Source organism: Macaca mulatta, chromosome 2 (genome assembly GCF_049350105.2).
Source record: "Macaca mulatta isolate MMU2019108-1 chromosome 2, T2T-MMU8v2.0, whole genome shotgun sequence".
Classification (NCBI taxonomy): Eukaryota; Metazoa; Chordata; class Mammalia; order Primates; family Cercopithecidae; genus Macaca; species Macaca mulatta.
In genome coordinates this window covers 111,954,772-111,979,979 of record NC_133407.1, presented here as the reverse complement: position 1 = coordinate 111,979,979, position 25,208 = coordinate 111,954,772, and the positions used below count along the sequence as shown (strand labels likewise).

Below are 25,208 nucleotides of genomic sequence, written 5' to 3'. Positions count from 1 at the left end.
CATCTTTGGGGCCTCTAATTACTGACTCTGTCTTATATCTCCCCAGGGAACCCCAGGAATTGGGGGCTTCCCAGGCCCCAGGGGTAGTGATGGCTCTGCTGGTTCCCCGGGGCCACCTGGCGGTGTTGGTCCCAGAGGCCCTGAAGGACTTCAGGGCCAGAAGGTAAGGGGCCCCAGCTCTGACTCCTGACCCCTTCCCTACCCTTCCAACCTCATAATCATCCTCCAGCCTGCCTGCCCCAACCTTTGAAGCTGTGACCCCCAACCTGCCTGACTCCTGATCCCTGCTGTCTCTGACCCTGCTCATTTGGTCCCTGTGTCTGACAGGGTGAGCGAGGTCCCCCTGGAGAGAGAGTGGTGGGGGCTCCTGGGGCCCCTGGAGCCCCTGGCGAGAGAGGGGAGCAGGTGAGTTGGGATTCCCAGGCTTGGGTCAGAGATCGGGGTGACCTCTGTTGTCCCTGAGATCAGAGGTCACAGCCTGGTCCCATCTGTTATACATAGGGGCGGCCAGGGCCTGCTGGCCCCCGAGGCGAGAAGGGAGAAGCTGCACTGACGGTGAGTGTGGGCCTGGATGGGCCTGGATGGGCCTGGGTGGGCCTGGATGGGCCTGGATGGGCCTGGGTGGGCCTGGGTGGGCCTGGGTAGGCTGGGGCCCTCCCTCCCTCACCCAGCACCCTGACCCCTGGGCCCTGGCTCCATGCAGTCTCTCTATGGTCCCTGCATTATGTGCCCTATGTCCTTCCTGTGAGCCATGGGTTCTTCATGGTTCCCTTGGCCTTCTGCTCCCAGGAGGATGACATCCGGGGCTTTGTGCGCCAGGAGATGAGTCAGCACTGCGGTGAGTGGTGCCCAGCCTGCAGTCTCCCACTCCGTGCCAGCACCCTAGGCAAGGGCAGGCAGGCCCCTAGAACTTACAGGGCAAGCAGTTAAGAAAATGGGGGGATGGATGGATACACAGGACACGTGTGCTTCAGTACTGACACATGACACGTGTCCCCAGTGAAGGGAGACACACAGGCAGATGAGGATTGCCATGCAGTGTTCTTGGATGTCCAGCTTGGCTGTATGGGGAGCAGGATGATGGTGGGAGCCAGAGCTGGTCCCCTTGGGCCTGACCTGGACCCGATGGGACTATGACGACCCTGAGGGGCATCAGAGTGAAGCTGTGTCTTCCCATCTCTGTCTGCGCCGCCTGCGTGTTTCTGTGTCTGGCCTGCTTCTGTCTCTTGCCTTTTGTTGGCCTGTTCCCAACTTCCCTCTCCTCTGCCTTCTTCCCTTTTTCCATCTCTCTATCTACCTCCCACCCTCTCTCTTCCTCTCTCTCCTGTCTGTTACCCTCTCCTGATGTCTCTTTGTGTATCTCTACCCCTCTGCGTGTGTGTCTCTGTCTGTCTCTCCATCTTCCCATCCTTCTCTCTGTCATTTTCTCTCTATCCCTCTCTGCCCCCTCTAGCCTGCCAGGGCCAGTTCATCGCATCCGGATCACGTGAGTAGTTTTCTACTCGCAGAACTTTCTTCACCCCAGGCCCTGCCTTACCTATCACCTGGGTCCTTTCAGCGGGGTTGGCTGGGATGGCTGCCCATGGTGACCTCAGGGCCCTGAGGCCCCTGCTCTTGGCTCCAGGACCCCTACCTAGTTATGCTGCAGACACTGCTGGCTCCCAGCTCCATGCTGTGCCTGTGCTCCGCGTCTCTCATGCAGAGGAGGAAGGTGAGGACAGCTGAACCCGTGGGGCAGCTATGGGTGGGGCCCAGACATGCACATGGGTGTTCATGCATGCAGGGCACATGCCAAGCACATAGGGTCTGCATGCAGGGCACACGCATGGGCACTGTGTGCACACAATGGAGATCAGTGCTGCCCACCTTGCCCCGGGGCCAGCAGCCACTGTTCCCAGCACACCCTGCCCTACCTGCAGAGCGGGTGCCCCCTGAGGATGATGAGTACTCCGAATACTCCGAGTATTCCGTGGAGGAGTACCAGGACCCTGAAGCCCCTTGGGATAGCGATGGTGAGAATGGGGGGGCTGCGCCCAACGGGGCTTGGGGAGGGGCAGGCAGAGCTGACCCTTGCTGACCTTCCCCTGACCTTTTAACCCTCTCTGATTCCCACAACCCCTATTGACTTGACCCCATTGGCCCAGACCCCTGTTCCCTGCCGCTGGATGAGGGCTCCTGTACTGCCTACACCCTGCGCTGGTACCATCGGGCTGTGCCAGGCAGCACAGAGGCCTGTCACCCTTTTGTCTATGGCGGCTGTGGAGGGAATGCCAACCGTTTTGGGACCCGTGAGGCCTGTGAGCGCCGCTGCCCACCCCGAGTGGCCCAGAGCCAGGGGATAGGTATGAGCTGAGCCCCCACAGTGGGGGGACTGGGCACTGAACCTGCCTGGATCAGGGTCTGGGGGAGGAGTCCTTGGGCCAGGGTCCCAGGTCAGGGTCCTGGAGGAGACGCTCCTTCACACTAGGGGACCTGGGGCAGACACCCAGACCAAAGAGCTGAATATTGAGCACCAGCTGTGGAGCCCCCAGTAGGGTCCCCTTCCATGTTCCCTTCTTTAAAGACCTAAGTATGGACCCTTCTGAGGTCAGAGCCCCCACTTCCTGTTGTAACCTCAACTCCCTCCCCATGGGTGCCTCTGCCTGAGCTTCTCTGGGTAAGGTCAGATGGCTGATGACCGTTTCCAACCTGTCCTCACCAGGTGCTATCCAGGACTGAGGCCCAGATGATGAGCTGAGATTCAGCATCCCCTAGAGGAGTCAGGGTCTCAGCAGAACCCGCTGTCCCTCCCCTTGGTGCTAGAGGCTTGTGTGCACGTGAGCGTGCGTGTGCATGTCTGTTATTTCAGTGACTTGGTCCCGTGGGTCTGGCCTTCCCCCCTGTGGACAAACCCCCATTGTGGCTCCTGCCACCCTGGCAGATGACTCACTGTGGGGGGTGGCTGTGGGCAGTGAGCGGATGTGACTGGCGTCTGACCCGCCCCTTGACCCAAGCCTGTGATGACATGGTGCTGATTCTGGGGGGCATTAAAGCTGCTGTTTTAAAAGGCTCCTGTTGTGACTGTTTGGGAAAATGGGGGTGTCAAGGGGGAAGGTTTTCCCTGGGGGGGTTGGTATTATTCTGCATGGGTACACAGTCCCTCTGCCCAGTCCTGGTCGCTGTCTTGTGATTCGCAGTCTCTAACTTGTCCCCAGAAAGGAGTAGATAGGGTGGGAGCTAAGGACATGTCTCCACTGCCCCCTGGGAGGGATGAGTCATAGCTGGGGGGCTGCCTCATGCCAGGAAGCATGTCCCAGCTCCCACCCCAGGGGGCTGAGGGAGATAAATGGGCCCTGAAGCGGGGTAGAGGGTCAGACCACAGTACAGCATTGCCTGGCCCCAGCCCCAGGCAGCCACGGCAGCCTGACTTACCCCAGAAGAAGCTGGTGGCGGTAGGACTGGGTTGGGTAGGGATGGGAAGGATCTTGGGGGTTGAGTGGATCTGGGGTTTGGCTTTATGGAGGGCTTGGACCCAGAGGGCTCTGGGATCTCTAGCTGCTTTTCTGCCTCTGAGACCCCATTCCTGCCCTTCTCTTTCCTGGATCAGCTGCAAGCTCTCCTGCTGAGAACTGCCTGCCCTCCTGTGGACTCTGTGTTTCTCTCTGTCTGAATCTTTCTTTCCATCGTGCTCCCTGTCTCTGGGATGGTTTCTGTCTCTGTCTTTTTCTTCCAGTCTCCATTTTGCTCTGCCTCCATCTCCTTCATCTCCCCCTCTTGCTGTCTCTCTGTCTCTGAATTTCTTTGTCTCTTTTTTTCTGTCTTGCTTTCTGCCTCTCCTCTTGTTTCCCCTTCTCTGTCTCCGGCCTGGCCTCTCTAACCCCTTTCTCGGTGTCTTCCTCTCTCTCCATCCCCCTCTCTGTCGCTCTGCCCTTGCCATCTGTCTCTGTCCATGGACCCCTGTTGACCAGGGCCCCTGCCCTGAGCCCATTTTCTCCTTGCAGCCTGACCTCACGATGACCAGGTGTGCTCTGCTGGTGCTGATGGTCCTGATGTTTGGCAGAGTCCTGGTTGTCCCAGTGACCCCTATCCCAACCTTCCAGCTCCGCCCTCAGAATTCTCCCCAGACCACTCCCGGACCTGCACCTGCAGCCTCAGAGAGCCCCTCAGCTGCTCCCACATGGCCCTGGGCTGCCCAGAGCCACCGCAGCCCCACCCGCCACTCTGGCTCGCGCATTGTCCTATCGCTGGATGTCTCCATCGGCCTCTTGCAGATCTTACTGGAGCAAGCCCGGGCCAGGGCTGCCAGGGAGCAGGCCACCACCAACGCCCGCATCCTGGCCCGTGTCGGCCGCCGCTGAGCCTGAGGGAGAGGGTCACAGTGATAGGGCTGCCCTGGATGGGAAGACCTGGAGGTTAGCCACACAGCTGGACAGATGCTGCCACATCTGGGCATAGAGTGTCTGGACACTGCCACATGAAGCCACTGTCATGCAGGTCATTTCACATCTGAGTGCCCCACAGAGTCACAGTGTGTCTGGACAGCTTGGATATTGGACATTGCTAAGCTGGGTCACTGCCACATGGAGTCTTGCCATGCCTGTGTGCCCCACAGACCTAATATATGTCTGAACAGCTTGGATGCTACCACGTAAGGTCACTGCTGTGGCGAGTCTTGCTGTGTCTGGGTGCCCCATAGTCACAGAGCACCTGGACACTGCCACATGCAGTCATCATCATGTTACTTTCAGGAGCCTCAACACGAGAGCTCAACACTGCCTCTGAGACAACCCTCTGAGGCCCATAGGTCTGTCCTGCCACAGGCCACCACACAGGGAGATGCTGGCTGAGGGTCACTTGCTTGCTCTGTGCCCCATGAGGCAGCACCTGCCCCAGATGGACGGGGCTGTGAGGGGTATCTCCAGGCACAAAGCCTGAACACAGGAAGCCTATGACCATGGCACGCATGTGTGCGTGTGTGGCTGGTCCTCTGACAGCTATGAGTGTGTGTGAGCAGGGTAAAGGTACGTGAGGGGTCTGAGAGGAGTGGGTGCTTGTCCCCCAAACCTGCATGAAGCAAGCACAACTCCTAGCCAGGCACTGTCCTCCCCATGTACCCCTGCATCCCCAGCCTCAACCCAGGGACACGCATGGCTCACAGGAGACAGGGCTCAGGCTGCTGGAGCTCTGACCAAACTCTGCCCCACTTCATGCACAGATTGCCCTGGGCAAAGGTGTTCACCTTTCCAAGCCTTGATTTCCTTATCTGTAAAGCAGAGCGACACCAGCAAGCCTGTGAGCATTGTGTGTGTAGCAGACATGGAAGTCCTGCAGCAGGAGGTGCTCTATAAATGCAAAGCAATTGAAGGATGGGATGTGCAAGAATCCCAGTCATGTGCACCCAGGCTGTGACACATGAGTGGTGAGTCACACCTGGCTTCTCTGCCTTCCTCCCTAGCTCCCCCCTTAACTGACCTGGTCCCTTGGCTTGGAAGGATTAAATTTTGCCTGATTTCACAGCCCAACTCCATTGTTGGGCCAGAGACGGAACTGACTTTCTGGGCATCGTGGATAGGCTTGCCTGCAGAGGGGACAGGCACTCTGGGCCGTGCAGACAACTCTAGGTGGACATGAAGGCAGACGCTGGGTGGCATGGGCAGCTCTGGCGGGAGAGGGAGGCCATATTAACCGAGCGTGGCCGGCTGACTGGAGTGGGGGCACTGGCGCTGCCCTCGCAGTTGTAAGCAGCCCTGTAGGGGCGGGCCTAGGGCGGGCTGGGGAGGCGGGGCTGCAGGAACCACACTCTTCAGAGTGCTGGGCGGGGTGACCCCACTCTGGAGCTGCAGGGGGCAGTGACCCTGGCCAGTTTGGTTGCAGGATGGACAGATGCTCGTTAGAAGGCAGCTCCCTGACGGACCTGGGGCCAGGGAGCAGCAGGCGGGGTAGGCACGGGACAGCGTGGGGAGGGTGGGGGGTTAGGGAAAGACCTGGATGAAGTCAGAGTTGTGCTGGAGGGGTGCGAGAATGCTGGGGGGTCTCTCCTGGTTTAGGGGTGCTCTGAGGGGCATTCATCCGTCAGTGGCCTGAAGGAGGGGGAAGATTGTCGCCTTGCAAAGGAGAGGGGGCTGGGCCAATGGGGAACTATAAATAGTGTCTTCCTCGAGCCCAGGGGGAGGGACTGCCAGCTGGAGCTGCCTAGGCCCTCCTGCTCTGCTCTTTGCTGGCCTCCAAGGGATCATGTTTGTCCAGGTCTCCTCTTAGGGGTCACACCAGTTTGGGGAGGTCTAGAGGCTCATTTAGGAAGGGTTTCACATGATATGGCTTTAGCCCTTAAACCAGCACTTCTAGGGTGTCTGCTGTGTGCCCTGTGCCAGTCCTGAGCTTCTCTGAACACCTGCTATGTACACAGTTTGGTCATGAACCTCTCTGAACTCTTTCTGTGTGCCCTTGCTGGTCCTGAATCCCTAAGCACCTACTGTACGCCCTGTGGCAGGCTGGAAGAAGGAAGTGCAGATCAGGGTTCCCAGGCTGCTTGGTGACATGGCTCTATACCCCGAAGTCAAAACCTCACACTCCCTGTGAGCCCTGGGCCCAGGGAAACACAGGGGACAATCCTTTGCTGGAAATGGCCAGAGGAAGCTGGAATTCCTGGAAACTCCTGAACCTCCCAGTGGACAGCAGGGGTGGGGGTGGAGAGATATATATGGGAAGGGAGGCAGCAGAGAGCAGCAGGCCCCACTGCAGCCTGCCTGTCTCTGCACATGCCTGGGTACAGGGCTTGTGAGTGTGTGTGCATCTGTGTGTGCATGTGCAGCTGTGCCAGTGTCTCTGTGCATCAGTGTGAGGGCCTGTGTGGCACGCACTGACACCCCTGGGTCTTTATGCTGCAAAGGGTGGTTTGTGGGCCAGATGTGGTAGCTCACGGCTATAAACCCAGGGCTTTGGGAGGTCGAGATGGGAGGATCGCTTGAGGCCAGGAGTTCAAGGCTGCAGGGAGCCATGATTGCACCACTGTGCTCCAGGCTGGGTGACGAGTGCGAGACTCTGTCTCAAAAAAAAAGAAAATTGTGTGTGTGTGTGTGTGTGTATCTGCGTGTGTGTGTGTATCTGCGTGTGTGTGTGGTGGGATGGTTTGGCAGGTCTGTCATGACTGGCCAGTAGATACAGGGACTGGGAAGAGTGAACTTTGAGGACTGGCCACCACATGGCTTCTAGGCTGGGACACTGGGAGGAAGTCCATTGTCAGTGCAGAGGGCACCCTGGGAGCCAACCAGGGTCAGGCCAGCCAGGTTCATGGTGGGCAGAGGCTGAGCAGAACATGTTCACACATGTGTGTACAAACATCCCAGCGTACTTCTCACACCTGGGACAGGACAGCTGGCTCGCTTTGGGATATGCTGAGGAGGAAAAAGCCATGAGGGCCAGGGATTCTACCAGGCATCTGCTGATGCTGAGAGAGCAGACGCCGGGACAGCATCTCCATGGAGAGGACACGGGGGAGTGGGAGCACACGTGTGGAGGTGGACTGTGCAATTCCAGTGGAGTGTGGGAGGCAAGGTCCGGAAGGCTGGGAGTTGAACTGAGTCCATGCTGCACTGCGGACTCACTCTGTGATCTTGGGCCCTTCTCCCTCTTCCCGACCCTCAGGTTCCCACCTGACAAACAGGGCCATGGGAGGGGAGATGGAGAATATCCTCAGAGCAGATGTGGACTGTGGCCTTGGGGAGGAACCCCAGGCATCTCCTGATGTTGAACTGTGACCTTCCAGCTGGACATAGGGGCTTGAAGGAGGGTGCCTGGGTCAGCCACGGGTAGACTTTCTGGGGAAGAGAGGGAGGTGCAGAGCTGCTGCATTTCCTGGGAACCAGGCTCATCCTGTCTGGGTGTGAGGATGCCTTCCCAGAGATAGCCGTGGCCCCCTGCCCAGGCCGGCTGTCCTCTACCCCCAGCCCTTGATTAGTGTGCCAGGAGGTCTGGGAAGAGAAGAATGGACAGGCCGGAGGAGGTGCTGGGTGTCTGTAGATGTCAGAGGAGATAGGTTTTGCAATGAGTCCTGTGGGTTAGACAGGGTGTGGGTGTGTGGTAATGAGGTCTCAGAGGCCACAGTGGCACCACGATGGCCTTGGCAGTGGCCAGAAGAAAAGAGGGTTGACTGTGTCACAAACAGAATGAGTGGCTTTGGAGAAGTAGGGAGCAGGACACAAGGGGCACCCAGTTCATCAGGAGCCGCCCATGGATGTGCTCAGATCTGCTGGGACTGGGGTGGAGGAATGAGTGGGTGGATACTGCAAAAGGAGGATGAGGAAGGAAGAAGTCGTTGACCCTGCCTGGGGCAGGGTGTTCCCAGGGCAAGCAGCTAGAGCTGGTTTGGGGGAGGGTCCAGATGGGCTTCCAGAATGTGGACCTTCGGAATCTTCATTTCCTATGAAGTGGGCAAGACATCTGTGTCAGTCATCTTAAGGGTCCTTGCCAAGCTTTAAAGAGCTGGGTGGACTTGGACTGATCCAAGGCAGGGCTCTGGCAGGGATGGCATGGGAAGGGGTGCTACACCTATAGCCCACGAGGCCAGTCTTGTTGCCAGTCCCATGCCCTCAACACCTGGCTCCTGGCTGGCTACACACTGGGCAGAGAGAACTTGAGGATGCAGGGCACCGGACAGGGGTGTTGTGGATGAGGTCGCTAGAGGGCAGTGTGGCTCAGGTCGAAGCCGTGTTGGTGGGGGCTGGGGCGGAGAGTGTACAAAGCTTGGAGAGGCGGGGCTGGGGATCCTGAGGAGGCGGGAGCCTGAAAGAGTCCGGTGGGGGCCAAACAAGAGAGTGAGCCAGCGGTTTACGAACTTCTGGATCTCTCCCCTGTTCCTTGTCCCCAGTGCATTTTCAAAGACAAGAGGGAGATACAAATATAGTAAAAGGCAACCTTAACGTAGTTTAAAATGAATTTCTTAGAGATTGACATATTTAATTCATACTATAATACTGCAAGATTGACGATGTGCACATCCCATTTTCCTGATGAAGAGAAAATGTTATTAACATACTATTTTCAAAAAATATGTAAAAATTTAGTTGGAAAAAAACCCAAAATACTAAAAAACAAACAAAGAAAAGTTAATTGGGGCCGGGCGCGGTGGCTCAAGCCTGTAATCTCAGCACTTTGGGAGGCCGAGGCGGGCGGATCACAAGGTCAGGAAATCGAGACCATCCTGGCTAACACGGTGAAACCCCGTCTCTACTAAAAATACAAAAAGAAATTAGCCGGGTGTGGTGGCGGGCGCCTGTAGTCCCAGCTACTCCGGAGGCTGAGGCAGGAGAATGGCGTGAACCCGGGAGGCGGAGCTTGCAGTGAGCCGAGATCGCGCCACTGCACTCCAGTCTGGGCGACAGAGCGAGACTCCGTCTCAAAAAAAAAAAAAAAAAAAGTTAATTGGAAAAACTGAAATTCTGGAAAGACAAGATACTGCCGGGCTTAGTGAGTACCCAAAGTACTTGGTTACTAAGTCCCACGCACGGCCGGGCGCGGTGGCTCACGCCTGTAATCCCAGTACTTTGGGAAGCTGAGGAGGGCGGATCACCAGAGGTCAGGAGTTCAAGACCAGCCTGGCCAAAGTGGTGAAACTAAAAATACAAAAATTAGCAGGGCGTGGTGGTAGGCGCTTGTAACCCCAGCTACTTGGGAAGCTGAGGCAGGAGAATCCCTTGAACCCGGGAGGCGGAGTTTGCAGTGAGCCGAGATAGCGCCATTGCACTCCAGCCTGGGCAACGGGAGCGAAACTCCGTCTCCAGCAGCCAAAGCAAAGAGAAAGAGGAACAATATTGAAATGTGTTTTGCGTCTCTATCCATGATATAAAGGAGCTTTTCCAGCGTGGTTGAGCGCACTCCTATGGACGGTGGAGAGTCCCGGGGCTCGGAGCAGTCAAGGGGGACCCCGAGCAGGGGCAGGAGGGCGAAGCGGAGCTGACGGCTGGCACAACAGGCCTAGTGGCCCCTGTCGGCTCTGACCAACCTGGCCATGCGGGTCACGTAGGCCTCGTCCCACTGCATGAAAACCCCTCCCTCCTGGGGGCCCCGGGCTCCCCGGCAAGGAGGGAGCAGAATTCACGCGTGCCGCTGCTCAGGTATGCAGCGCCGGGGCGGGGCCCGTAGGTGGGGCCTATGCAAATCAGCGCGGGCAGATTGGGAGCGCTGAGTTTGCGCATCCGGGGCGGGCCTACATAATCCGGGTCTTGAACTGGGGCGGGGCCAGCACGATCCGGAGTTGAGCATGCGCATTCTCGATCCTGGCCTGAAGAACTGGGCCCGCTTGTTCCAAAACGGGCGGGTACGTGAGTTGGGCATGCGTGGTCGGAGGCCGGGCCCTCTCAGCTGGGGCGGAGCCTACTCACTCTGGGGCGGGGCCTGCGGGAAGATAGACATGGGCTGTCGCGGCTTGGGGAGGGGCGTGGCCCAAGGGGCGGGACCTCGGGTGGCCCGAGGTGGCCCGGCTGCTGGGTTGGAAGCGGCGTAATCCGACTCATCCCGGCCCCGGGATGGCGTCCCCACGGGAATTGACCCAGAACCCCCTGAAGAAGATCTGGATGCCATACAGCAATGGGCGGCCCGCTCTGCACGCTTGCCAGCGCGGTGGTGAGGCGGGGTCCTCCGGGAGGGGATGGGAGGTGCACCGGGATGGGTGGGTAGCGCGGCCTGGGCGGGGGTCTCGCATGGAGAAGGGGCTGTAGACAGGTGGGGAACCGGGGACAGGTGAGGCCGCCGTGACTTGGGGAGGCTGCTGGGGACAGGTGAGGCGGTCGTGACAGTGGTGGGCCAGAGACAGGTGTGGCAGAGCAGGGGTCGGGGACAGGTATGTGGGGGCATATCGGCTTGGCGGTGACTAGGTCTGGCTACCATCACCTCGGGGAGGGCGCTGGCCCCCTCGCTTCCCGCCCCAATCCCCATCGCCCCCAGCCTGGGGAGGACCCTGTGGGCACCCCAGGCCCTTCCCTCTCTCCTGGCGAAGGAGCGTGGGCCGGATTGTTGGACTGGAACTGAGCTGTGTGGCCCTAGGTGAATTACTTGACCTCTCTGAGCCCAGAACTTTCAAAGGTGGGCTAGTTTTCCAACAGGAGGAAGGGTGCCTCTTGGCCTTAAAGCTGAGCTTGGGTAGGAACTTCAGCGCAGATGTGCTCAGGATAGAGACAGAAAAGTATGCCATGTGGGCCTGTGTCTGTGTCCCTGGACATGTAAGTATCCACCTGGGGTCATGGGTGTACAGTAAAACTGGAGGGTGAAACAGCTAGGAGAATGCTGAAATTCATGGAATTGTTCAGGGGCTCACCTCTCCTAGGGTCCCAGGTGTTTAAACCGCTTCCTTGAGTTTCTGCCTGTCCTTAAATGAGCTGGCAGTTTTGTTTTTTTTTTTTTCGCTCAGTGGCCCAAGCTGGAGCAAGTGCAGTGGCTCGATCATAGTTCACTGCAGTCACAACCTACTGGGCTCAAGCAGTCCTCCCACCTCAACCTCCCGATTAGCTGGGACTACAGGTGCACCACCACACCCAACTTTTTTTTTTTTTTGTAGAAACAGGGTCTTGCTATATTGTCTGGGCTGGTCTCCAACTCATAGCTTCAAGTGGATCCTTTGGCCTCTGCCTTGCAAAGTGTTGGGATTACAGGCATGGGTCCTGGCCTGCAACTTTTTTATTACCAGGAAAAAGAAAGATTTGTTTTAGGAGTAACTGAAACATTGTAATGAATTTGCAACTTGTCCAGGACCTCAGAGAACATCTAGTTTAACTCACAGTGAAATGGAGATCAGGAGATTGTGTGACATGCCTGGGTCTCCCTGTGATCCTGCCTCTGCTTATGTATGATAAGCAAGGGGAGAGTTCTTTGTGCTCATCCTGCTGCAGCAGCCTGGGGCCACGGCTTTGATCATGATATGAATCCTGGGGGAAGGGTGTGTGTATTTCTGGCCCCACTGTGAGTCCTGGTAGGGGAAGGCCATGTTTCTGACCAGACCAAGTCGTGGTAACTCATGGCTCTGATTGTGATGTAGGTCCTGGGGTCTGTGGCTGTCTACAATGCACATTCAGTCCTGACGGCTATGGCCAGCCCTCCTTTGAGACTCTTCTGGAGGCATGGAGGCAGAGCCAGTCTGTGTTATTAGTGTTATGTGGTCCTGACTTAGAGGGGTGGCTGCTATTACTACACAGAGGAAAGGAGTGAGGACCTGGCCTTTTTTTTTTTTTTTGAGATGGAGTTTCACTCTTGTTGCCCAGGTTGTAGTGCAGTGGTCCTGTCTCAGCTCACTGGCAACCTCTGCCTCCTGGGTTCAAGCAATTCTCCTGCCTCAGCCTCCAAGTTGCTGGGATTACAGGCATGCACCACCACGCCCGGCTAATTTTGTATTTTTAGTAGAGATGGAGTTTCACCATGTTGGCCAGGCTGGTCTTGAATTCCTTACCTCTAATGATCTGCCCCCCCTCGGCCTCCCAAAGTGTTGGGATTACAGGCACAAGCTGCCGTGCCCAGCCAAGTCTGTGAGCCTTTAAGGAGTAGGTCCTCAATAAGTGGAGGCAGAGTATTCTGTCATCACTACCATTCTTTGTTTGCTTCTCACTACGTCTGAGTCAGGGATTGATGCATCAGCTCCAAGCCAACCCCCTTTACAGGTGAGAGGAAGCTGAGGCCCAATGGGTAGGTCTCATAGCTCCTGAGGCAGGGCCTCTGTTTCTCCAAGCTCTAAGTGGGGGACTGAAATGTGGCTCTGGCCTGAGCTGAGGGGCTCATGCCATCACAGTGTCTCAGGGTGTTGGGGTAGACTGGGTTCTAGGTCCACACTTTTTCCTGGAGGAGGAAGTAGCACCCGAGAGGCCAAAGATGAGACCTGCAGGTTGTGTGGGGACTTGGGCCTCAGCCAAGGTCCCAGGGTTCACAGCAGGGAGTGGGTAGTGAATGAATGAAACCTGCCCATGCAGCACCTCCAGCTCCCAGTGCCTGCATTTGGGCAACATTTTACCCTTTGCATGGTAGACTTGTATGTTGAGTGACTGCAAGGACAGTCCGAACCCAGAGGGCGTGGGTGGGGCTGGAAGCGGATTTGGTCCCAGGGCTTTGTGGGGAGGAGGAACTAGGACCCACTGCTGGTCTGTGCTTTGTACTGGGTTTTCTCTGGAGTCTAGTCCCCAGCTCCTCAGGGCACTAGGGGCTAGTGGACTGAGGGATGTACTGCACCTCCTCCACTCCCACAGACACACCCCCACTTGATAAAACCTAAAGCCACACCTGAGGGCTGGGAGGCTTTTACCTTTCCCATCATTGGCCTCTGAGCTCAGACCTGGAGAAACTCTGGGGGCAGGTGGGTCAAGAGCCAACTCAGGAAGGACTGCAGAAAGGACGGTGTTTGATGGCTTTTCTCAGCTGAAAGGTGGCAAGACTATTCCTGGGTAAGGACATGACTGGTGTGTGCACAGGGCAACAGGAGAGATGACTTTCTGTCCCCTCTGAACAGGGCCTCCATGGCACATTGCTTTATTTTAAAGAGCTCTTCCTTCCCCAGCCTGGCCTAAGGAGGTGAGAGCAGCTGCAGTTCAGGAGTCAATTCTGGCACCCCCTCCAGGGACTTGTGGCTGCTCCTTGGGTGGAAGTGCCGGAACATAAACACTGCCCCTTGCCAGGCATGTCTCAGGCCGCTTGGCTCCTAGAGCTCATGGGGCCTGCAGCAAATTTACAGGAAAGGAACCCGTGAGGGAAGTTGGGCTGACATGTCTTCACATTTCCTTCCGCACATGCTCAATGTTATAAACAGTGTGTTCTTTTTGTTTGGAGACAGTCTCACTTTGTACCCCCAGGCTGGAGTGCAGTGGCACTATTTTGGCTCACTGTAACCTCTGCCTCCTGTGTTAAAGCAATTCTCTTGTCTCAGCCTCCTGAGTAGCTGGGATTACTGGCGTGTACCACCACACCCGGCTAATTTTTGTATTTTTAGTAGAGACAGGGTTTTGCCATATTGGCCAGGCTGGTCTCGAACTCCTGACCTCAGGTGATCCGCCTGCCTCAGCCTCCCAAAGTGCTGGGATTACAGGCATGGGCCATCACGCCCAGCTATAAACAGTGTGTTCTGCTGTCCTGTTTGCTCAGTGTCACGGTCCTGTGGGCTCACAGCCGCAGGTGCAGCTGCACACCCAGCCCGCTTAGTTCACGCGCTCTGTTTCAAGGGATGCAATGTGTTCCCTCCTTGTTGTGCCTCAGTTGGCAATTTCTCATGGCTGGAATTCCCCAGTGTTTTGCTATGGTAAGCGGAGCTGTTGTGATACACTTGAACTTTGGTTTTCTTTTGGGTCATTTCCTTGGGATCTTATCTTGGGGAGCAGAGGAGATAGGTAATTTATTGCCTTGTTTTGCACCCAGGCCTGATTTGCTGCCCTGCCTGCGCACCTTGTGCTGCGCATGTGGGTGGGAGGGGGGAAGGGAAATGTCACCAAATGCCAAGGGAGGAGGCTGGAGCTGTCTCTGGGAAAATAGGAGATGTGGAGAGGGGGTGCAGATCCCCAGTCCTGAGGTTGTGGGAGCCCCTGAAGGAGCGGTCGGGAGGTGGCCCCGTCAGCGGGAGCAGGGTGGATGCAGGATTTCCTCCTGCTTAGCAGCTGTCACACTACCCTCGGTTGCTTGAGAGCCCGGCCACCTGGCCAGGAGCTATGCAAACAATGCAGACCTCAGCTGTCCACCGGCCCTGAGGAGGCAAGGCCTTGCCTGACTTGTTTTCCTCTCACCTTAGCCAATGCTGATATTTCTCTGCAAGTTTCTTCACTCTCACTCAGTCAGCCTGTTTCATGGGGTCTCCTCCTTCCTGCCCCTGAGGCTCACTGTTTGGGTCACCTTTAAACAAGGGGCATGCACAGGAGTGATGGAGCCCCACTGGCCAGCAAGGCCCTTTGTTTCTCTGCAGGGCCTGCCTGGGGCCAGGCCACCGCCTCCACGCCCTGAGTCCCAAGGGCAGTCGGTGCTGAGGTATACCTATGGCTTTAGCTCAGTATCTGCCAGGATAGGACAGAGGGCACAGCTTCCCAGAAGTGCCCAGGCTCTTCCATGGAGATAGCACTAGGCTTCTCTGAGGGATGATTGCCCCGTTTTACAGCTGGGGACGCCGAGGCTCAGAGTTCCCAATGAGTGTCAGACTCGAGATGGCAACCCAGGCCTGACTCCTGAAACCCCGCGGAAGTGCTCCTGGGGCCTCTGTGCTCTGAGGGAGACAACTTGTTGGTGGGGACAGTCTGTCTAGGCAACCAGGTGAAGGCACTTGCAGAACCAAGTGGGCAGAAGAGGGGCAGTGACAGGTCCCCACATCTGTCCATCTGCCTGTCTGCTATGGTTTTACCTGACCCAGGTCCTAAGGATGAGGAAAAGGAAGCTTCCTGAGGCTTCTGACGTGAGACCGCATTTGATGGCACTGGAAACTGAGCTGGGGGCTGGGCTCATGCCTGTAATCCTAGCACTTTGGGAGGACAAGGCGGGCAGATCACCTGAGGTCAGGAATTCAAGACCAGTCTGACCAACATAATGAAATCCTGTGTCTACTGAAAATACAAAAATTAGCCAGGTGTGCACCTGTAATCCCAGCTACTTTAGAGGCTGAGGCACAAGAATCGCTTGAACCTGGGAGGCAGAGGTTGCAGTGAGCTGGGCGCCACTGCACTCCAGCACTCCAGCCTGGGCAAGGGCGACAGAGCGAGACTCTGTCTCAAAAAAAAAAGAAGGCCGGGGGTGATGGCTCACACCTGTAATCCCAGCACTTTGGGAGGCCCAGGTGGGTGGATCACCTGAGGTCAGGAGTTTGAGATCAGCCTGACCAACATGGTAAAACCCTGTCTCTACTAAAAATGCAAAAATTAGCCAGGCGTGGTGGTGGGTGCCTGTAATCCCAGCCACTTGGGAGGCTGAGGCAGGAGAATCTCTTGAACCTGGGAGGTGGAGGTTGCAGTGAGCCAAGATCGCACCACTGCCCTCCAGCCTGGGAGACAGAGCGAGACTCTGTCCCAAAAAAAAAAGAAAACTGAGCTGGGTGCCACGAGATGGAGCTGGCAGTTCTGCTGCCTTGGCATCTGTTCTAGCTAGCTGGGTATATAGGGGCTGCATTCAGACCCTTCATTCCTTTAGCCTGGCGTCTTCTCTGGCTGGCACACTGACCTGTGGCACATGGATGGTGGTGGGTGGGCTATCAGAGGGACTGTTCTTGTGGGCATCTGTCTGGGTCTCTGGTCTCAACCCCTTGTCCTTACCCTGAGAGACTTCTAGATGCCTCCCTCCCTGATCCTGCCCACAGTTCCCGAGCACCAGCGCTGTGCCAGGCCCCAGGACCCTGAAGGGCTCAGATACCACAGGGCTTCTTCTGCTGTAAGTGATCAGTCTAGAGAGAAGAGTGTCATTAGTGAGGTGACCAGGATTGAGGGTGAGGGTGTTCCTGGTGACCATGGAGATGCCTTGGGGAAAGGACTCGTTGAGGAAGTGACTTTTGAGGTGGGCTTTGTGTGATGAAAAGAAGTTCACCACGGGGAGGGCACGCAGTGGGGCTGTGTGTTCTGGGAGCACTGAGTGATGGCTGGGGTGGGAGAGATGTAAAAATGTTAGGGTATGGATTCCTGGATGACAGAGGCAGGATGTTGATTACCCTGCTGGGTTTTGGTCCTGTCCTTCATGATGTGGGGACCCTCCTAGCTGTGTTTAGCCAGTGGCAAGGTCGGTTGACTTTATACCTAGTGGTGCACATCAGGATGAAAAGGGCTGGAGAGATCCCACTGTGTGTGCCAGAGCCCAGGCGGGCCTGGGGAAGGGGGACATGCCAATGGTGGCTTGAAACCGGCATCTGGGGCCACTCCAGGAACTGTGTGATGCTAGGAAGCCAAGAAGATACATCTGGTGCCATTCCCATGCCCTGAGGCTGAGAGAACACAGGCCGAGAGGGAGGGGTTTGCTGGGAGGGTCCCGGCCCTCATCTGACACTGTGCTGCTTGCCTTTTAGTGTGCATGACCAACTGCCCAACGCTCATTGTCATGGTGGGCCTGCCCGCCAGGGGCAAGACCTACATCTCCAAGAAGCTCACTCGATACCTGAACTGGATTGGTGTGCCTACTCGGGGTGAGGCTTGGCCCCAGCTATCCGAGGGAAGCTTTGTGGGGCATGGCGAAGAGAAGAGAGAAGGCCTATCCTCTATTCTTTGGCCTGGGGGTGGATCAAGGTCAGGGTTGGTAGGGGTTGCTGTTGCTGTGAAAGCTGAGCCTCTCCTTTCCGCCAGAGTTCAATGTTGGCCAGTATCGCCGGAACATGGTCAAGACCTACAAATCTTTTGAATTTTTTCTCCCCGACAATGAAGAGGGCCTGAAAATCAGGAAGTAAGTATATGTGTTGGGTGTTGGGGGAGAGGTTGCTGGGGGACCCAGTGTGGAGATAGCTAACACATTACTGACCATTTACTGAGAAGCCCCTGGAGTGGAGCTGCTGGTGAATGACTGAGCTACTCCTGAGCCCTGGCCTTGCCCGGCCCTGACGGCTGTGTGACAGGGCCGTGTGACAAGGCTGGTCTCTGGATCTCTCAGGATGTGGTGGGGGTGGGAGGTGATGGGTTTGGGGATGAGAAGAGAGGGTGTGTTGTGTGGCCTCCTGGTGGCTGGGCCATTCCTGCCCTGGGGTTAAGGAGCCCTTGGGAAGAACAGCCTGTGGGAGGGGAGGACAGAGCTTCAGGGAGGTGAGAGGGGCTCAGCCCACACAGGTCATAGGAGCTGCTGCCTGGAGGTCATCCTCGCTCACCCCAGCGCCCCCGTGGGGATGCCTGCTGCTGGGTAAGAGAACCTGAGTGAGTACAAGCATACAGGCCTTAGGGATGGAGCAGGGGGCGGGGGACTTCCTCCCTTGCCCCAGGATAAGCTCTCTCCTGTGTATTTGGAGCATGTTTGCCCTGTGCTTGCTATGTTCTTGGTGTGTGATTGCTGGTGTGATTGACTTTGCATTGACATCTCCTAGGTGCTGCTGGGTGAGTCGTTCACACTTCTGCTGTTATTCCTGAGATAGAAATGTGTATATGCTACCCCCACCCCGAACAACTTTCAGACTTGAACTGAGTCCTTTCTTCAAGGAACTGAGTACCAGCTGGTGGTCTGAGCAGCCATGCTGTGCTTTTCTCGGGAGGTGTTAGCTGGGGGCTTGAGAAGCACCTTATCAACTTAGGGTGACAGAGACTTGCTCTTGGCCCAGCCATCAGGATAGGGCAGTGAGCAGAGGTTGACCCAGCTCTAGTGACTTCCCCAAATTAAGCCTAGCCCCAGGCCAGAGGCTACCAGGCTGCCACTGGGGTCCACACTAGGCTGCCTGTTCTTTCTCTGGCCACCAGGGGGCAGGAACTCCCTGCTGTGGGTCTTGGACCTTCAGACCAGAGACTGCCTTTGTTCTTCCATCGGTGTGGCCTGGCAAGGCTGTGGCACCAAGAAGGGAAGGGGAGCCTGACATTCAGGTTTCTGTGGCTAAATTGTGGATAAAAATCAAGGCTGGACCCTCTGGTTATATTGAGTCAGATAAAAAGTAGGGGACTAAGGCCGGGCGCGGTGGCTCAAGCCTGTAATCCCAGCACTTTGGGAGGCCGAGGCGGGCGGATCACAAGGTCAGGAGATCGAGACCACAGTGAAACCCCGTCTCTACTAAAAATACAAAAAATTAGCCGGGCGCGGTGGCGGGCGCCTGTAGTCCTAGCTACTCAGGAGGCTGAGGCAGGAGAATGGCGTGAACCCAGGAGGCGGAGCTTGCAGTGAGCCGAGATCGCGCCACTGCACTCCAGCCTGGGCAACAGCGTGAGACTCCGTCTCAAAAAAAAAAAAAAAAAAAAAAAAAAGTAGGGGACTAATGTCTGAACCTACCATGTGCTGGGTTCTTGATGCCTGTTGTCACCCCCCTTTTACAGATGAGGAAACTGAGGCTCGGACAGGCCAGGAGTCTCACACAAAATAGCAAGTTTACGTCAGCACCCAGACTTGAATCTAAGCCCATCTACTGCTAAAAAGTGTCCATCATTCCAATATTCCTCAATAGGTAGGTCAAGGAACATATAAAATGCAAATTTTATTTATTTTTTAAATTATTATTATTTTTTTCACGATGGAGTCTCACTCTGTTGCCCAGGCTGGAGTGCAGTGGTGCAATCTTAGCTCACTGCAACCTCCTGGGTTCAAGCAATTCTCCTGCCTCAGCCTCCCAAGTAGCTGGTACTACAGGTACATGCCACCATGCCTGGCTAATTTTTTTGTATTTTTAATAGAGACGGAGTTTCACCTTGTTGGTCAGGCTGGTCTTGAACTCCTGACCTCAAATGATCCTCCCACCTTGGCCTCCCAAAGTGCTGGGATTATAGGCGTGAGCCACCGTGCCTGGCCTATTTTATTTTATTTTTTAATACCCCCACCAGATGCAAATTTTAAACAACCCAAGCTGTGGATGCTGATAGCCTAGCCTGTCTCATCTTCCCAGCAGCTTCTGTGGTGGGTGGTGCCTCACTTTTCCAGATGCTGAGACCAAGGCCAGAAAGTGAGGGGGGTGCCTTGGGTCACTCAGGGTTTGAATTTGAAGTCTGTCCTGTCTGAATCCATAGTGTTAGTGGGGAGAGTCTGCCAGCCGTTCCACTCCGGCTGTCCCCCTAAGGTGGGGATATTTCGGATTAATTCAAATGAAGAGACCTAGACTCAATACAGGTTGGGAAGCTAGTCCAGCGTCACCCTGCGACAGAAGCTGGGGACAGGCTCATTGCTGCCTTTCTGCAGGCACACCCTGTGGCTGCCCTAGAAACCCTCTCTCCTGTATCTGAATCCTGGCTCTGGCTGGGCCACAGGGCCATTTCCTATTAATCAGCCCAAAATTTCCCAATTAGCAAAATAAAAGAACCGGAGTTTTTAAAGTGGAAAACCTGGGAAGAGACAGCTGTGTTTCCCAGAGGCCCAGTTACTCACACAATGTTGAAGTCCTTCTCTGACACTGGACACAGCAGAAGATCTAGAAAAGTGCATGCAAGGCCGGGTGCAGTGATTCACGCCTGTAATCCTAGCACTTTGGGAGGCTGAGGTGGGTGGATCACTTGAGACCAGGAGTTTGAGACCAGCCTGACCAACATGGCAAAACCCCGTCTCTACTAAAATCACAAAAATTAGCCACATGTGGTGGTGCACACCTGTAATCCCAGCTACATCAGGAGGCTGAGGCATGAGAATTGCTTGAATCTGAGAGGTGGAGGTTGCAACGAGCCAAGATCGCGTCTCTGTGCTCCGGCCTGGGTGATTGATAGAGCAAGACTGTGTCTCAAAAAAAAAATGTATGCAAGGGCATGAGTACACATATTCTAAACAGGCACACTCATACTCCTGCACACAGTCATATACCACACACAAGCCCCCATGCACACACACATGTGGGCACGTGCATACATGTGCATACCTCATAGGCACACATCTGGACATGCATATACCATATGTACAGGGTATATACACATGCACACCCCCTGTGTACACAGTCACATTATACATCAGGGTATATGTACATGTGTGGGCACCTACACATATAAATACTTGGGCTCACGTGAGCCACACATGATTCAAGGGCCATTACACACATGCAGGCGCACATGTTCTCACCCTGTATATACATACACACCTGAGCAGGCTCATACATGATGTGTTGGCATTCCCCAAGACTGCCCTCAGGTTCAGTGATTTGCTAGGGTGACTCCCAGGACTGGGCATATAGCTGGACTCATAGCTAAGACTTAGTATGGCAAAATGACACAAAGCAAAATCAGAAAGAGAAAAGGGGCCTGGGGTGAAGTCCAGAGGAAACCAGGAGTGAGCATCAAGATTCTGTCCCCATGGAGTCACACAGGATGCACTTAATTCCTCCTGCATTGAACTGTGACAACACGTGTGAAATGTTGTCTGCCAGGGAATTTCATCAGAGACTCAACGACCAAGGTTTTTATTGGAGGCTGGTCACATAAGCACCCTGTGCCTAGCATGTACCAAAATTCCAGACTCCAGAAGGAAAGCAGGTATCCAACATAAACCATGTTGTTTGTATAAACAGTCTATGCACAGTGAGCTCCTCTTATAATTCAGGGAAAGGTTTTGTTTTTTTTTTTTTGAGACGGAGTCTTGCTCTGTCGCCCAAGCTAGAGTGCAGTGGCGCGATCTCGGCTCACTGCAAGCTCCGCCTCCCAGGTTCATGCCATTCTCCTGCCTCAGCCTCCCAAGTAGCTGGGACTACAGGCACCCGCCACCACACCCAGCTAATTTTGTTTTGTATTTTTAGTAGAGATGGGGTTTCACAGTGTTAGCCAGGATGGCCTCGATCTCCTGACCTCGTGATCCACCTGCCTCAGCCTCCCAAAGTGCTGGGATTACAGGCATGAGCCACTGCGCCCGGCCAATTCAGGGAAAGTTTTATATCACTAGAGGGAACCATTTACCATCAATTTCCCCAATCCTTGGCCGGGCGCGGTGGCTCAAGCCTGTAATCCCAGCACTTTGGGAGGCCGAGGCGGGTGGATCACGAGGTCAGGAGATCGAGACTATCCTGGCTAACATGGTGAAACCCCATCTCTACTAAAAATACAAAAAACTAGCCAGGCGTGGTGGCGGGCGCCTGTAGTCCCAGCTACTTGGGAGGCTGAGGCAGGAGAATGGCGTGAGCCCGGGAGGCGGAGCTTGCAGTGAGCCGAGATCACGCCACTGCACTCCAGCCTGGGAGACAGAGCGAGACTACGTCTCAAAAAAAAAAAAAAGAAAAAAAATTTCCCCGATCCTGGCCAACGGCCAACCTCACAAGCAGGCCTTTTGAAGGGGACCATTCTCACACCTGCTGTGTTAACTCTTCCACACACATGCAGTCACCCACTACACATGAAGGTGGTGCACACACATGCATACCTCAGAGGCATGTGTGTGGGCACATACACACTTGTGCTCACCTGTATGCACATGTGGATCTGTGCACACGTACACACCAAGCATGATCACATTTGTGCTCAGTCACATAGCACATGAAGAGATGTATACACACACACCACGTGTACACACACGGGCACCCCCACATGCATACTCTGTATATGCTTGGACACACACACACAAACTTATACACATGGGTGCATGCACACACATCCTGTGTGCACACATGCGGGCACACTCATTCACACCTATGCCCATTTAGTCACACACTGCACACAGGGATAGTGCACGCTTATGTGTGTATGCATCTGTGCTCACACATGGGCCCAGGGAATGCTCACACAGGTACACTCACAGATTTACATGTACATATTTGGGCACAACACACTCATACATATCCACCCACACATGTGGATTCATGCACATATGCATCTCTTCACCCTATTCGCACTTTGTCACACACACACACGCACACACAGGCTCCCAGGCTCTTCCCTCAGCATCTCCACCGGGGCCCTGAGGTGTCTTCTGCATGGTGGTGTCATGGCCAGAGCAGCCCACAAAAGAGATCTTAGCCCAGAACATGGGGCTCTAAGTGCAGGTGGTGAGAAATGTCCCCACAAATGCCAGTTACCTGGACTCTCAGAATTCAGATGTTTTTGGCATGAGGAAGAAAGCACCTTGAGGCTCTAACTGAAAGAACCGTTGGGGCAAAGAAATGGTTACAAGGGCTGGACGTAGTAGCTCACGTGTGTAATCCCAATATTTGGGGAGGCTGTGGCAGGAGGATCACTGGAAGCCAGGAGTTAAAGACCAGCCTGGGGAGCATAGTGAGACCCCGTCTCTTAAAAAAAAAGAAAGAAAGAAAGAAAGAAAGAAAAGAAAGGTCACAAGGAGCCATAAGAGGAGAGCTTCTTTCAGTGCCCTGGACTCAGCTCTACCACTGATTTCTCTGTGGTTTCCAGATCAGCTTCTGCCTCTGTATTTCAGGCATATCGTCCTGATGAGAGCTCTTTGACTTTGACATGCTGGTAGTTTAAACACAAAATCCAAAGATCAACAAAGTCAGGAAGGCTGGGCACTGTGGCTCATGCTTGTAATGCCAGGACTTGGGAGGCTGAGGAGGGTGGATCACTTGAGGTCAGGAGTTTAAGACCCACATGGGGAACATGGTGAAATCCCATCTCTACTAAAAATACAAAAAATTACCTGGGTGTGGTGGCACATGCCTGTAATCCCAGCTACTCAGGAGGCTGAGGCAGGATAATTGCTTGAACCCAGGAGGTGGAGGTTAGTGAGCTGAGATCATGCCGCTGTACTCCAGTCTGGGCAACAAAGTGAGACTCTGTCTCAAAAAAACAAAAATCAAAACCAAAAAACACAAGGCTAGGAGATCTAGCTTTACCCTTACATAGAAGAAGGAAAGAAAATAGATCAAGGCCGGGCGCGGTGGCTCAAGCCTGTAATCCCAGCACTTTGGGAGGCCGAGACGGGCGGATCACGAGGTCAGGAGATCGAGACCATCCTGGCTAACACGGTGAAACCCTGTCTCTACTAAAAAATACAAAAAACTAGCCGGGCGCGGTGGCGGGCGCCTGTAGTCCCAACTACTCGGGAGGCTGAGGCAGGAGAATGGCGTGAACCCGGGAGGCGGAGCTTGCAGTGAGCTGAGATCCGGCCACTGCACTCCAGCCTGGGCAGCAGAGCGAGACTCCGTCTCAAAAAAAAAAAAAAAAAAAAGAAAGAAAGAAAATAGATCAAAAGGTAATTTAGCTGTCTCCAGACCTCATAGGAGAAATTGATACGATAAGAACAGGCCGGGCGTGGTGGCTCATGCCTGTAATCCCAGGGCTTTGGGAGGCTAAGGCAGGTGGATCATGAGGTCAGGAGATCAAGACCATCCTGGCTAACACGGTGAAACCCCGTCTCTACTAAAAATACAAAAAATTAGCCGGGCGTGGTGGCAGGCGCTTGTAGTCCTAGCTACTCGGGAGGCTGAGGCAGGAGAATGGTGTGAACCCGGGAGGTGGAGCTTGCAGTGAGCCGAGATCGCGCCACTGCACTCCAGACTGGGAGAGAGAGTGAGACTCCGTCTCAAAAAGAAAAGATGAGAACAATCCTGGCTGGGCGCAGTGGCTCGCGCCTGTAATCCCAGCACTTTGGGAGACCAAAGTGGGCAGATCAGTTGAAGTCAGGAGTTTGAGACCAGCCTGGCTAACATGACGAAACCCTATCTCTACTGAAAATACAACAGTTAGCCAGATGTGGTGGCAAGCACCCATAATCCCTGGTACTTGGATGGCTGAGGCACAAGAATTGCTTGAACCTGGGAGGCAGAGGTTACAGTGAGCTGAGATTGTACCACTGCACTCCAACCTGGGCAACAGAGAGTAATACTCTGTCTAAAAAAAAAAAAAAAAAAAAAAGGCCGGGCACGGTGGCTCAAGCCTGTAATCCCAGCACTTTGGGAGGCCGAGGCGGGTGGATCACGAGGTCAGGAGATCGAGACCATCCTGGCTAACATGGTGAAACCCCGTCTCTACTAAAAATACAAAAAAAGTAGCCGGGCGTGGTGGCGGGCGCCTGTAGTCCCAGCTACTCGGAGGCTGAGGCAGGAGAATGGCGTGAACCTGGGAGGCGGAGCTTGCAGTGAGCCGAGATCGCACCACTGCACTCCAGCCTGGGTGACACAGTGAGACTCCGTCTCAAAAAAAAAAAAAAAAAAAAAATCCTTATGTGTCAATCCATTTTGCAGCAATAAATGAAAAAGCTGAGAACTTATAAAGATTGTGTAAACCTGGGCAACATAGCAAGACCCCATCTCTAAAATAAATTTAAAGATTAGCCAGGTGTGGTGGCATACCCCTGTAGTTTCAGCTACTCTGGAGGCTGAGGCAGGAAGACTGCTTGAGCCCAGGAGTTTGGGTTGCAGTGAGACATGATCCCACTACTGCACTCCAGCCTAGGTGGCAGGGCGAGACCTTATCTCAAAAAAAAAAGATCTGAAAACTGTATGGTCAGTGTTCGGTCATAGGTGGGGGATTCCCATTCTGGAGGGTATGCATATGATAGAAGCAGAGATGCAGAACCCTCCCCCAGAAGGGGTGGTTTGGGGAATTCTCTTTCAGGAAAGAAAGTTGAGCATTAAGCCTAACACTGCCTGAGGGCCAGCACTAGCGTTCCTCCCATCCCCACCACCAACTCCTGACATGCACACAAGAAAACGGCTGCTTTTAAAAATGGTTATTTTGAAATACAAAAATTAGCTGGGTGTAGTGGTGCATGCC

At 54.8% G+C, this 25,208-nt stretch overlaps 3 protein-coding genes across 25 annotated transcripts in view; all 3 read left to right on the top strand.

The window, feature by feature from the left end:
* The window catches only part of COL7A1 (collagen type VII alpha 1 chain), a 31,801-nt gene extending 28,752 nt beyond the window's left edge, over window positions 1-3,049 (top strand). The window contains exons 110-118 of the mRNA XM_077992568.1: window positions 47-163; window positions 328-405; window positions 502-555; window positions 790-838; window positions 1,454-1,486; window positions 1,625-1,711; window positions 1,920-2,012; window positions 2,145-2,342; window positions 2,702-3,049. Coding sequence (XP_077848694.1) covers window positions 47-163; window positions 328-405; window positions 502-555; window positions 790-838; window positions 1,454-1,486; window positions 1,625-1,711; window positions 1,920-2,012; window positions 2,145-2,342; window positions 2,702-2,718 — 726 coding nt within the window. The 3' untranslated portion in view covers window positions 2,719-3,049. The remainder of the gene's footprint in view (window positions 1-46; window positions 164-327; window positions 406-501; window positions 556-789; window positions 839-1,453; window positions 1,487-1,624; window positions 1,712-1,919; window positions 2,013-2,144; window positions 2,343-2,701) is intronic.
* A 943-nt stretch (window positions 3,050-3,992) lies between these two features.
* UCN2 (urocortin 2) lies at window positions 3,993-5,526 on the top strand. Its single transcript, XM_015130990.3, has one exon. The coding sequence runs from the start codon at window positions 3,993-3,995 to the stop codon at window positions 4,335-4,337; it is 345 nt and encodes a 114-aa protein (XP_014986476.3). The 3' UTR covers window positions 4,338-5,526.
* Window positions 5,527-5,761: 235 nt separating this feature from the next.
* PFKFB4 (6-phosphofructo-2-kinase/fructose-2,6-biphosphatase 4) overlaps window positions 5,762-25,208 on the top strand; it is a 50,623-nt gene continuing 31,176 nt past the window's right edge. For 7 of the 23 annotated variants that reach the window (XR_013413918.1, XR_013413917.1, XR_013413924.1 and 4 more), the window contains exons 1-3: window positions 10,357-10,599; window positions 16,970-17,086; window positions 17,244-17,340. Coding sequence is in view for 11 of the 23 variants with exons in the window: in XM_077992798.1 (XP_077848924.1) it covers window positions 10,503-10,599; window positions 16,970-17,086; window positions 17,244-17,340 (311 nt within the window). In the remaining 12 variants the exon portion in view is untranslated. Of the gene's footprint in view, window positions 5,919-10,260; window positions 10,600-13,256; window positions 13,398-15,546; window positions 15,551-16,237; window positions 16,345-16,969; window positions 17,087-17,243; window positions 17,341-18,899; window positions 19,028-25,208 lie in introns of those variants that run through there. The other 16 variants (XR_013413919.1, XR_013413927.1, XR_013413925.1 and 13 more) reach the window with 10 other exon arrangements.